Source organism: Panthera uncia, chromosome F2, assembly GCF_023721935.1.
Source record: "Panthera uncia isolate 11264 chromosome F2, Puncia_PCG_1.0, whole genome shotgun sequence".
Taxonomy (NCBI): Eukaryota; Metazoa; Chordata; class Mammalia; order Carnivora; family Felidae; genus Panthera; species Panthera uncia.
This window is the reverse complement of record NC_064812.1, coordinates 62,696,145-62,709,169: the sequence shown is the minus strand read 5'-3', so window position 1 is coordinate 62,709,169 and position 13,025 is coordinate 62,696,145. Positions and strand designations below refer to the sequence as shown.

The window sequence follows — 13,025 nt, the reverse complement described above, 5'->3', positions numbered from 1 at the left end:
AAAATGCTGAGGTTGTACCAAGTCTGGGGCTAATGCAAGAAAGACGAGTGGCCACGTTCATAACCTTTCCTTTCGCCTCATTTCTTAAAGAGAAACATTCTTGTGTGTCTGTTTCGAAAAAGCCCAATATCCAGAAAGGCTTTGTCTCTCCCTTCAAAGTGTGGGGCATTTAAGAAATTTAAGAGAAATCTCTAAATTGCCTAAATTGCACACATTGTTGAAAAGAAGGTAGACTGGGGAAGAGGGTACTCTTCACCTTTTGTATAAATGGCTCGTATGATGAATGCACACAGCCAAGGAGGAAAGTAAATGCTTATCCAGAAGGCAGCACAGACACACACACTCCTCCCCACACTTCCCCCTGCCCCCGCCCTGCAATAACTCCTGTGTCTTGGGCCATTGTGACCCTTTTTGGTTCAGCTGTGCAGGAGGGGTGACTGAGTGAGAAATGGAAATCAATTGCCCTGCTTCACACCTATGGAGTGCTCAAGGCAAGGTTCTAAAAATAACCACTTTGTGCTTCAGTCCATGAGTCATACTGTTATTTCAGTAGTTCCTTTGCCTCCTTCCGCCTCTCATCCAAAAGTTTTAGATGCCTTAGAAAACTCGGCTGCCCGTCAGAAGAGACCTCCGAGACTAATTTCAGTCCACACACTTTATTTTCTTTACTTTTTTCTTAATATTCAATGATCAAGTATTCAAGATGTTGTAAACCAAGGTTTATTAGTACATTGACAATAGATTTCATTAAACACAAGGAAAGTATACATCTGTCAAATTACCCTAAGAGGTCTCCAAATAAATACTCATTTTAAAAATCACAAAATCAGACTCCTTTAGGCAACAACTCAAAACAGGCTTTCGTCACCAACACACTTTCACACAAAACACACACACTGAACACATGCTCCATTAGGATCCTAATGCCAGTTTATTTGACACAGTATTACATCTCCTTGAACTAAAGAGTTAGAGGCTGACCTGCCTGTTTCGTGCTTCTAAATTAACACTTGGGGTTTGGGGTAGAGGTATGTATTTTAAGAAAAATGCCCACTATAAAGTTTTATCAATTATTCTTATTTTTCGTTTCTAGATACAAAGTTTAAACTTTTTTGTTCACCCCTTTGGTTTAATATGTCCCTGCAATTACTTTAGTTTTCAATATCTTCTCCTCTGATTTTAACAGGTAATAGAATTCAAGAAAAAGACAACGCCTTCAAAACCCATTATTAAAAACACTTTACATGAGTGTCAGTTTTTTTGGAGAAGAAATAAGAAAAGATTATGGGAAATATTTTTGCCCTCTCTCTGAAATTATTTTTAGCATCTTATTATTCTTGCTAAAAGAAACATCAAAAGCGCTGAGTTTTCCGTAGAAAAGGTATTTCCCTTAACACTCTTCATTTTGCAGGGTAACGTTCACGGATTAACTGTAGTAATGAGCGTAACGAATGCTTGTGTTCTGGGAAGCTCTCTAGATTTCCAAAAGCAAAGCACATGCAGTCCCTTACCAGTGAAATACTGTAAATTCAGCGGCACATTTTGTGGTGAGCATGCATCAAATACTTTTAGCACCGAGGCGTTTTTTGTTTTGTTTCTTTTTAATGTTGCAAAAGCAAATACCCAGGGAGGGTTTTCAACATACTTGACCCTTCGCAGGGCTGAGTAAAAATGAAGTGCTTAAAATAACCCGTTCAAACATACACAGATCTGATTCCAATGTAGCAGGAAGTCTGGGGCGGATACAGCCAGCAGCATCCTGGATGGTGAGAAAAGGAGAGAAAACAGAAAAGATAAAGTGCACAAGGCTGCTACCTTCGCAGCCAGCCATGGCACTCCCTCCCACGCCAGGAAAGTGGAAATACAAATACGTGTAAAGGCTACCTACTGGTCTGTGTAACAGAATTAGCCGACTGCCATCTAGGCAATTCTGGGATTATACAGTATTTTGGTATCTATCTGCTACTTAGAATACTCCATATGCACCTATATCAATACTTATATTCATGTTTCTGTGCCATTTAGGATGTTTTCAGTCCACACACACGGAAAGTATACTTGGCTCTCCCCACCCCCCCGCCCCGCCCCCAACCCCGAGTCAGGCTCTCCTGCTGCTCCCGGGCACACCCGAGAATTTCCACAAATGCTTCGGGTCCGTTCAAACCACACAGCTGCTCTCTGGTGCGCTTAGGTTGATGCCAAACAGGTTCCAAAAAGAAACTTTCTGGCTCCAAGCCCACCGAAGAATGCAAGCTGGAATTGCAGACTGAGGAAGAATTTTCCTGGTAGTTGGTGAAAATGTAAGACTGCCATTACTTCCTCCTTCTCTGATTTCCAAGCGCATGCTCCCCGTTTGTTAGGGCAGCCACTACCAGGAACAATCCCGTCAGTTGTCTGGTGTATAACGTGGAGCATTGTGTAACACTTCGTATGCGTTCGTTGAAAACTTTTATTAGGAAACCCAAATCCCATATTCACTAAAAATTAATGGAAATGTTAACATTCTTAAAGAGAAGGAAAGAAAGAAAGAGCATACACTTAAAGTTCCCCCAAGTTCAGATTCAAAAATTCTGAACCACATTTCCTCATGTTTCATTCCAGAAACTCTACTGGGACTCAATGCTAACATCAACATTGGATTTGTTCTATATTAAATATGAACCATAAATAAATAAGTGAGGTATGTTGTGACAATTTTGAGTATAACACTTCGCTAACAATCAATGTAAATTTACCTTGAAAAGCTAAACATTAAATTTTGAGGTGTCCTACAGATTTTTGTTTTCTATCTTACACAAAGAAATAATAACTTCCCTACTCTTCAGGAACAGTAACACATCAAAAAATGAAATGCTTTACCTCGCTAAATTAGAGCCGCACTTGTCTTTGTTAACCAACGCTATTGTGGGCATCATAAAACATAAGAAGCAGGTGGTGGAGACAGAAAGCTGCTTCTGAACCCTGACTTGGCCATTCTCTAGAATCCTAAACAAGTCTCTTTACCTCTCTGTGTCTCAGTTTTCATGATCTGTTTAAAAAGAAACAACAACAACACAGAATGAAAATAGTTATCTTGCAAAGTTATTAAGAGTATTAAAATAAATGATGTATATTAGGTGTCTGACAGAATTCTCTGAAATGGTCAACACTCAACAAAATCTCATTTGTTTCTTCTGTGCTCTCCTTCCCATCCAACCTTCGTTCTGAATGACTTCTGACTATTTTCAAGAATTAAATCCACCTACAAAGGATAAGGATTTCATACTAATGGAGAGAACTGAAAAAAAAATGTGCTCCAACCACCCACCCTCCCCCTGGGAGTTTCTAAATTAATAGGCTAGACTCATGGATATTATATTTGCATATTAAAGCCAAATAATACAGTAACCTACAGAGTTGATAAAAGAACAAGGTGACCTTTTTCCAAAACAGGCGATTAGAATCTAAGCTCATGGAAAGTGGGAATTAAACTTATAATAGAAGCCGTAACTATAAAGTAGCAAGCAGAGAAGAACCTCGTATCTACAATGAAATGGTGCCATTTATAAAATAGTCACTTTAGTTGATTATGCAAAATTCCAAGGATGCTACCGGGACCCAAAGCATTTTGGGGACAATTCTTAATTGGTACATATTTCAAAATTTCAGTCTTCCATGATTTTCACTACTTACTCTACACTTACCAACAACACACTAATGATACACCTGCTATTTATAAGTATCACATACTTGAGGAAGTACAATATTAACATTGTGGTGTATAATTTGGGCCAATTTCTTTGAATTCTGGCCTAGTCAACCTAACAATTTCACTGAGCGGCAGATGGTAATTGGCTAAAATTGTGCCCAATAGAGAAGTGGCACCTGGTCGAGGTTGCTGAACTGGATGACTGTTCAAGGTAGAGAGAGAGGGCTCTCGAGTCGTACCCAAAAAGTCTATCACTTGTCACCTGGGAGTTCGGAGAGCGGCTCCTTTTCAAAATATACTACCAAGAAGAAACAGATTCTAAGAGTGTTGGATCATACAATCTTGGCTTTAAGGAAAAAAAAAAAAAAAAAACAGTGCTACTCCCATCCAAATTCTCTCCATGTAGTTCCTTAGCAATTAGAGGAAAATTAAGAAAACACCGCCTCTCCCCAACCTGTGTATCTTTAGCTCCAACACAAAAGGAAACTTTCCCTTCTAAAGGAGCAAAGATCTCCCACAGAGAGTAAACGGGAGCCCCGAAGCACCAGAGCGGACACTAAGTTAATCAGCAACATTCTCTGAAGACGTTCGATACACGCTATACTGACCGAAGGTTGACAGACAACAGTGCAATTTCAGGCAACTTAGGACTTAGGACTCAGCCAACGAGACTGCTCAAAGGGAAGTCCTTGTCACCTGAGACCACCGGCTCCCCCCTTGTACACATTATTCAGTCTAAGAGTGATAACTCTGTCCACAAACTGCGTGCAACCAAGAGAACCACCTGACAATGCCGTTCTTAGGTAGAGGGGAAAACAATCTTGGCCCCAGGAACGTTCGCACAACTCCACCAGTGCAGCCAAGGATGAAGGGCAAAAGCCTGAATCATGGGACAATTCTGTCAATCACTTGCCCTCCGTGGAAGAGTGTAAGCCAGCCAAGGAAATCATTTCCCAACTCAGCCCCTACATAAGCATAGGCTCCTTGGCAGAAACTGCTCACAATTATGTTGGTATTTGGACCACAGTCCCTCCTAAATCTGGATTGTCAGGATTCTTTTTCTGAGCCGCCAGAACCCAAGAGTTAACTTGCTATCAGCCCGTAGTGCTGGCAGGAAGCATCTACCTTAAGAACCATGTAGAAAGCATTCTGTGTGGTGCCTAAGTCAAAGTGATGTGCTGAGAGGAACTGAAAAAGATGATGGGTAAGAATCCAAAGTGCATTTAGGAACAGAAAAATCCTCTCTCAGAATTGCTTCAGGAAGATTACAGGAGGAAGGAATCAAAGGGAGGCGTAAAATCATTCGAACGCTGATAAAATAGAATTCAGGATGACAGACAAGCTGATTTTAAGTAACTTCCGATCATTATTTAGGATCATACTCTGGGCCCAGGTCACCGATCGCCCTCCTCCTGTATTCAAAGTGATTTTCATATCACAGGTGTAGCTTTCCTGATTTAACTACTCAGTTTCAGGGGGCAACCATAGCAATTTTCTGTGCATAAAAAAGAAAACAGGGCAGACTTGCCGGGCTTCTGGACGTATAACTAAAACGATCAGATGGGACTCAACTGTACCTTTGTGGAATTTCTTTTTCCAACTATTTTGAGTGTCAAGGTTACCGTTCTTAACTACCCTTGTGTGGGCCCGTAAGAGCCGAAAGGATTTCTGTAGCATTTTTCTTTGGAGGAGAAAGCCATCAGTTTCTCTCCTTACGATACGTCTCAAGTTCATCGCTAGCCATATTGTTTAGCACACTAGTTTTAAAGCCCCTGGCAAAAAGAATACTGGAGTTTCTATTCAAGCTCTCAGATTTATGATCCAGCAGACTCTTTACCTTATAATGGGGCAGAGAACGTGTCTTATGGAAGAAAGTAGCAGTTCCTTCTATCACACTATGTGTATGATTCCTTTGAAGCATTTGAAAAATTCTACCTGATTTATAACTCTGCTATGGCTTAAAATGCTATTAACAGTACTTTAGGGAAAGTTTCTTGTCCTCTTCTCAAAAACGTATCTGCTTTTAGTCTCTGAAAGCAAAAGTAACATGCTGCACTTACATTTTCCCCATCAAAATTGCATAGTTGAGGCAAATTCATTTGTGCTTTGTAGCGGGACTCACAGTAGGTGTTCATATCTAAAAACCTTGATTGGTAAATGCGAAGTCATGGTCAAGCTCACCTCGGTTTGGAGTGTATGCTAGTGATATGCTCCGCCATTACACTTCCCGTGATTTTGTTATAACCAGGCACCTCTCAGCCTTATACCACACCGGAACATGAGCGTTAAATTAACATAGCAGAAATGGTAACAACTCTATCTAAACTCCTCCTTCTTGGAGAGAAGGGGGGGAGAAGGCTGTCAGTCTTGTTGAGGTATCCAGCCCTCAATCAACAGTGGCTGTGTATACTGAGTTTCGTTGGTCTGAGGATCGTGTCTTTAGAGGTTAAAAAAAGAAAGAAAGAAAAGAAGGCACGGGTGTTTCTCAAGTTGCCATATTCGACTCAACCAACAAAACTAAAGTCTTCCGTTTTCAAGCTTCAGGAGGGAGGCTCCGTGGCAGTTGGGCTTTCTTCGAGCCCCGGGGCCGGGGCCGGGCTTATTGCTTCGGGGAAGGGCCCCGGGTAGGTCTGTGCTGTGCAGTGGACGCCTTTCCGCAGGCCAGTCTCTTCGCAGAACCCCCCCTGGCTGCCGAGAGCTGGGCAGGATCTAGTCCGGGCCTCCTTGTGGGCACGGTCCGAGTGGCCCACCATCTCGCTCACGGTGCTCAGAGGGAACTCTCTCCACCTCTGCCTCTGCAGCTCGTCCTCCTTGTATTTAATGGAGTACCAGGCCAGAAAAATGAAAATAAAGCCAACAAATTTGAGGCCGGCGGCCAAACCGAAATAGACGAAACGGAACGAGGTCACATTGTACTCCCAGCAAGAGCCTTGTACCCCACATTCCTGTTGCCAGAGCATGCAGGTGGTGTCAATGACTGCTCCAAAGTAAATTGGAGTAGGAATGTATGCTAGAGTTGTAGAGAAAAAGAAAAAGAACATTTAGCCTGTCTTGCAAGAGACCACTGATTTGTAAATCAGCAACGTGCTTCTCTGCTCTAAAACCAGTGGAGCGGGGCGGTTTTCTTGTGTCTCCCGACTGTTTCAAATACGTCACATCTTACCATAATATGTTTATTATAGAAATGTTCACTAAGTCACAAATACTTTAAATCTTCCGGTTTGCAACTCAGAGCGTTACTGATTTTTAAGACCGTAAAAATGTCTATTGCTAAAAGTTCGGTTACAGAATCCTCTTAAACTTAACAATCAGATTGTCATTAAAGAAATTTAATGTTCTATTTATTTTTGAGACAGAAGAGCAGGGAAAGGGCAGAGAGAGAAGGAGACACAGAATCTGAGGCGGGCTCCGGGCTCTGAGCTGTCAGAACAGAGCCCGACACGGGGCTCGAACCCACGAACCGTGAGATCATGACCTGAGCCGACGTCGGACGCCTAACTGACTGAGCCATCCAGGCATCTTTCAGATTCTGTCATTAAATACTCAAGAGGCCATACTAAAACCCTTTATTATCCACTAAAATTCAGTACACTTAGTTTTTATGGGTTGGGCTCTCATCCTCGGGTACAGGGAGAGTAAGAGGAAAACAGTGTCCCCAGAAGTCAAAAACCACATCAAATGGCAAACTGTATAAAGGCACTTGGGGTATAGAAATAATTAAGGCATAAAATTCATCTCTGAAGCTTGTGAAACATCTATCATGAGTACAGCTTCATTGTTTGGGCCAGGAGATAGACATTTCTTTACCACCATGAGAGAGAAAGTCTACCCAGGGACACTTCCTTCACCACACGGTCTCCAAATGTTCACCTTGTAATTATCTACTTTCCTTTAAATTCCTTACTCAGAGCCACCATATTCACACTGAATTTTGTATACGTCTCCATTTTATCAACTACGATGCAGCATTTAAACTGTTTGCAGAATTGTCATCCATAAGCTCCTCAATGGCAGAGGGCATGCCTTTTATTCCTTGTATCCCAAGGACTTATCAGGGCAGCCCATGGATCCTCAATATGAGTTTATAAAAGGAAGTGATAGGAAGGAACAAGGGAGAAAGGGAAGAAGAAAAGAGAGAAGAAGGAAGGGAAGATGGTGAGCTAATAGCCCAGGAGGCTGCACGTGATGTATCTTTAAATATGTTGTATTTATTTAAAATGAGATCTGATCGCTACAATTAAAATTTAACATTATTAAAATACCTAAAACTCTCTTTTTGCTTTGAAATCGGGGGAAATGGAAATTGGTTGTTGGCCCAACTATAGTTTTTCATAATTAGCAGAACTTAAGTGATGGTTAAATTATAAATTCAGTTCCAAATGCCTTCCACTTGCTACTGACACTGTGACATCCCTCTGGCGGAGCAAAAAGGAGGAACTTTTTTTTTTCTTTTCCTATTTAACTGACTCTTTGCTCAACAAATTTCCTTCTTTGAAAACAACTTTATAGTTGCCCACGAGAAGTATAAGGCAAACTTCTTAACTACATCAAAGGATGTCAGAATTTCCTTTAACCAGTTGGTTTTGAAAAACGGGACCTTCAAAGTTTTATTGGTACCAAAATGCAAGCTACCCATTCAATGCAACTAGAGGCCTTTGAGGGTCACTGGAAAGTCCTTACCCTCAGACGTGGCTATCAACCACAACATAATGACAAATCGAGAGTTCCGGAGAAGATTAATGTTTCAAAGGGTCAGGGGATACCATTTTATCCTTCAAGATGGAAATTAAACATTTAAATTTAAAAAAAACTTTTTTTTCTTTTCTTTTTTTTTTTTTTGGTCCTGTGAACAATGATACTGATTACTGGGGGAAGTAACAGCTGAAGAAAATGACAGGCTGCCACTTACAAAAGAAAAAAATATGCTTGATAATGAGGAAGTCAATTAAAAATACATTTCTTTTGATCCAGGGAGTGGGCTATTTCACACAGTATTTCCCATGCATCGTCCCAAAACACCACAGAGTGATATGGTGTTTGTCAAAATCAGGACGATATTCTTCGTGCGCCAGTGGACTCTGTGACATATGGACAGCGCTAACAAGCTTCTCTTCAATTTAGGAATCTCTCTTTGTTCTTTTCAGAATTTTTCATTTCTTTTCCTCAGAAAACTTGACAGGTATACTTTTTGCCCAGTCTAATAAAATTATTGTAAAAAAGTAAGGAATTAAAATGTTCACGAATAATATGAGTGCCATCACTTTCCTGTTAAAAAGGCATAAAGGGACAAGAATGCCAAGACCATGAGTCCATTGCAACTGCTTGGTTCAATATTTCTTACTGTTCAAAATTTTCTGGGGAATTTAGTCCGAGTTTATTATGCTCATTGTGAAAAAGAAACTGTTCTAAAGTCAGTTTTGTTCTGTTTCATCAAACGACAGAACTGAGTAGCTTCTAGTTCAAATCAGAGAGTAAAGACGACGTGCCCTGTAAAGTCCTAGCTACCACTAATGGTAACAAATGATTGACTTGCGATTTTTAAAGGACAGTGAGGATTTGCCATCTGTAAAGAGGAACTAAGAAGCACGTGCGGAAATTCAGGAACATACCAAGTGTTCGCAATAGAACAAACTGCATCCCCAGCGCGAAAGGTCTCTCCTCATCTTCTACCGACCTACGGTGAAGGGAAAGAAAGAAATGTTTTAAAACACTGGCCTCAAGAAAACGAACATCACATCAAGCCCGCTTAGAGCAGAGCTGGGGACCAAAGAGCTGCTGTGCCAAAACATTAATTTACTAGGATTTTTTTTTTTTTTTTGAGACAAAGAGTGAGTGCGAGCAGGCTGGGGAGAGAGGCAGAGGGAAAGGGAGAAAGAGAATCCTAAGCAGGCTCCACGCTCAGCATGGGGCCCAACCCAGAGCTCAATCCCACAACCCTGGGATCACGACCTGAGCCAAAATCAAGAGTCGGACGCTTAACCGATGTAGCCACCCAGGCACTCCTATTTACTAGGATTTATTAACAACAGCCAAACAAGACTGCTGATACAGCTAAATCTGTGAATAAGTTCTCCACAGTGAAGACCCCGAAGAAACTCTGATGACCTCTGTTTCTGTGTAAATACTGGTAGAGGGCCAAAGGGTCATGGTTAAGGTACAGAAGTAGCTCTGAGCTTCCAAAATCAGTTCTGTGAAAAAACATATATAGTGTTTTATCCTACCTACTGCATTCCTTTTTTCTATTTGCTTACACTTTCCAGAGGGTAGGTGTGTAGACTGAAAGTTACTCCCATATTTTCTCAAGGAAAAGTATAGAGGAAAAAAGTTAAAGAAAGAAATAGAGTAAAAAAAAAAAAAAAAAGATTAAAAAAGCAAATTAAATGTTAGAAAAAGAATGAATCCCTCCCACCACATTATTTTTTTTTCTTCCTTTCCTGAAATGTATGCTCGAGTAATTCCCACATGGCAGGAAGATTGGAATCTATTGATTTCTAATTAGAAAAGATTAAAGGGCTCCTTTTCTGATGTGTTGGGTTAAAAGCCAGCTGGTGATCTGCCTCGTTCGAGCAATATAACACGGGCAGCCCATTTCTGGGTTATTTAACATCTCTTGCAGGACTAAAGTCCAAAGAATCAGATTATTAATGATTCATTTTCTTTTAAATGCTGAAGCACCTCATCCTTTCTGTCCCATACGCATCGACTTCTAGGTATAGCATGTCAAATTCCCAAGGACCAGTACACTTGCCATCTTTTCCCCATCTTCCTTGTCGTTCCCTAGCCACTTCCCCAAAGCGGCACGCACTGCTGTTACCCCATATGTATCTGCTGATGGAGGCAGTGAGTGAATAAACCAATGGGCCTTCCCACTGGGTGCCGTTATCTTACAGTTGAGGAATGAATTGGCTGGGAAATGTCTAACTCAGCATCCCATAGAAGAGAAACCAAAATATGCAGAATAAGCAGCAAACAGCCCAAGGGAATGATGTCCCAGCAGGTGTGGCCACCAGGTGCTCAGCAGTGTGGGGTACTGAGGAGCCAGGGAGGAGGTGAAGGAAAAATGAGACAGGATTCCCTCTCCTCCTCACTCCTTCACTGCACTGCCTCCCCCACCCTGTCCCCCTAAACCTGCTGGGCTGTGTTCCTTCCCCATACCGTCCCCGTCCTTCTCTGCCTGCTGCAGCCTTTACTGCAAATGCCAACACCCTGATCTGAATGTGTCTGAGTCAACATTTTGAATAGGACTTCCATTAAAGTAATGTCCGTGTTCCCTTACAAACAAAAAAAGCACAAACAGTATATATATTAAAGCGCAGCATGAACAACTGAGAAGAGACATCTCCCAGTCTGTCCTCAACTCCCAAACTGTATATGCTAGTAAAACTCATGAAATCAGCATTTCGAACTGCAGGCCCAGCATGAACTGTCACTGACCGTGGAGGTACTAACTATCTACAAGGTTGGAGATAATATTCTTTGCCGTAGGCGAGATTTAGCAACTTCACCAAATGACTTCCTGCCCCCGCTGGAGTCAGGCTTCTTGTGGCTAACATGGTGACAGCTTTCAGCTCCTGAAACTTGAACCTTATCGGGCACAGACTGTAGGAAAAGACACTCACAAGAAGTTTCACCAAACTATAGGAATAAAGAACGTTCTGGGGTACGAAATGTTGCAACCTTCCTCTCCCTTCCTGACCTGGGTAAACACTTCTCTTAAGTTCAACAAGCAAACGTCTGAATGCTTTCCTGCACAATCTACCTTTGCTTTCCACTCCGCTTTACCACACCAGTCCAGTCTGGAACGTGTATTCTGGCAAATTCTGAGCGTACAACCCACCTGGGAGCCAAGTGCGGTTCTCACCTGAGTGTTACTATGATGGCTGATGGCTGGGCACATGCTGTGATGAAGGTGACTATGAAAAGGAAAATTAAGAACGGGATAAGGGTATTGCAGGCCCGTTTACACTTCCCGGACACAGCATAGCCGTTCTCGTTGAGATAGGTTTTGACAATAACGACGCGAAGCTGACTGCGCTGGCCCACTGTGGGCGGGGTGATCACCTGCCGGCTTTGGACACACGTGCATTCTGTGTAATTCCTTATCTGAGGGATAACAAAGATCGACTGTAAGCCAACAAAAGCATAGGAAAATCAAGACAAGGTTAAAAGCTCTAAAATAACTCTCGTATTTAAATATGCATCATATTTAATTGAAAATACATCCTCATTGGGGCGCCTGGGTGGCTCAGTCGGTTGAGCATCTGACTTCGGCTCAGGTCATGATCTCATGGTTCATGGGTTCGAGCCCCGCATCGGGGTCTGTGCTGACAGCTCAGAGCCTGGAGCCAGCTTCGGATTCTGTGTCTCCCTCTCTCTCTGCCCCTCCCCTGTTCGTGCTCTGTCTCTCAAAAATAAGTAAACATTAAAAAAAGTAAAAAAAAAAAAAAAAAAATTGGAAGAAGAAGAAGAAGAAGAAAGAAAATACATCCTCATTGCTAACAGTAAATATCCAAAGCGTGCATCTAACAATGTCTGCTGGTCAAACTGTTTTAACCTAAACCTTTATTAGGAGCTTTCGACACTCAGTTCTATAGCATTCACATTCCATAGGCTCATTTTTGGTCACAATTATATGCTACTTCAACTGCTGTTTAATTCGTGGACTCCCTGATTGGAGAAGCCCCCCGAACACAGGAACCAAGCCTTATGTTTATTTATGCCCACCAGAGCACCTAGCATAAGCCAGAACACGGCGTAGGACCCAAAGTAAATACTTGTTACATAAAGGCAGAGATTTCATGATGTGATAGTGATGACCTCAGGGCCAGTACCAGTGAACATACTGCCGGCTGTTTCATTTGAAACCAGCTAATTCAAGGAACTAAAAAGCCATTTTAAGTAGGGGCACCTGAGTGGCTCAGTCGGTTAAGCATCCGACTTCGGCTCAGGTCATGATCTCACAGTTCGTGAGTTCAAGTCCCGCACCCTGCATCGGGCTCTGTGCTGACAGCTCAGAGCCTGGAGCCTGCTTCAGATTCTGTGTCTCCCTCTCTCCCTACCCCTCCCCTGCTCACATTCTGCCTGTCTTTCTCAAAAACAAATAAACGTTGAAAAAAATTCTTTTAAACCCATTTCAAATAAAAACAGCCAATTAATCTTTCTGCCTATTATGTTGTTTTCACCGTGCAACATAAGCTGAACTCACTGCCATTGTCACCTCTCAGCCACTTAGAGAAGCAGTAGCAACAAATATGAGGACGGGGCACCGTTTGGCCCTCTGTGCTCTGGGGACTGCTGGCCTCTTTTTAGGAATGAGGACTGTGCATTAGAGGACTCA

At 42.1% G+C, this 13,025-nt stretch overlaps 1 protein-coding gene across 2 annotated transcripts in view; it reads right to left on the bottom strand.

Annotated features, from left to right (window-relative positions):
• Positions 1–485: 485 nt before the first annotated feature.
• The window catches only part of SLCO5A1 (solute carrier organic anion transporter family member 5A1), a 301,315-nt gene continuing 288,775 nt past the window's right edge, over positions 486–13,025 (bottom strand). The window contains exons 7-10 of one of the 2 annotated variants that reach the window (XM_049633302.1): positions 11,550–11,791; positions 9,298–9,362; positions 5,870–6,698; positions 486–1,759 (exon numbers count right to left, since the gene is read on the bottom strand). In XM_049633302.1, coding sequence (XP_049489259.1) covers positions 6,229–6,698; positions 9,298–9,362; positions 11,550–11,791 — 777 coding nt within the window. In that variant the 3' untranslated portion in view covers positions 486–1,759; positions 5,870–6,228. The remainder of the gene's footprint in view (positions 1,760–5,869; positions 6,699–9,297; positions 9,363–11,549; positions 11,792–13,025) is intronic. The other variant, XM_049633301.1, reaches the window with a different exon arrangement.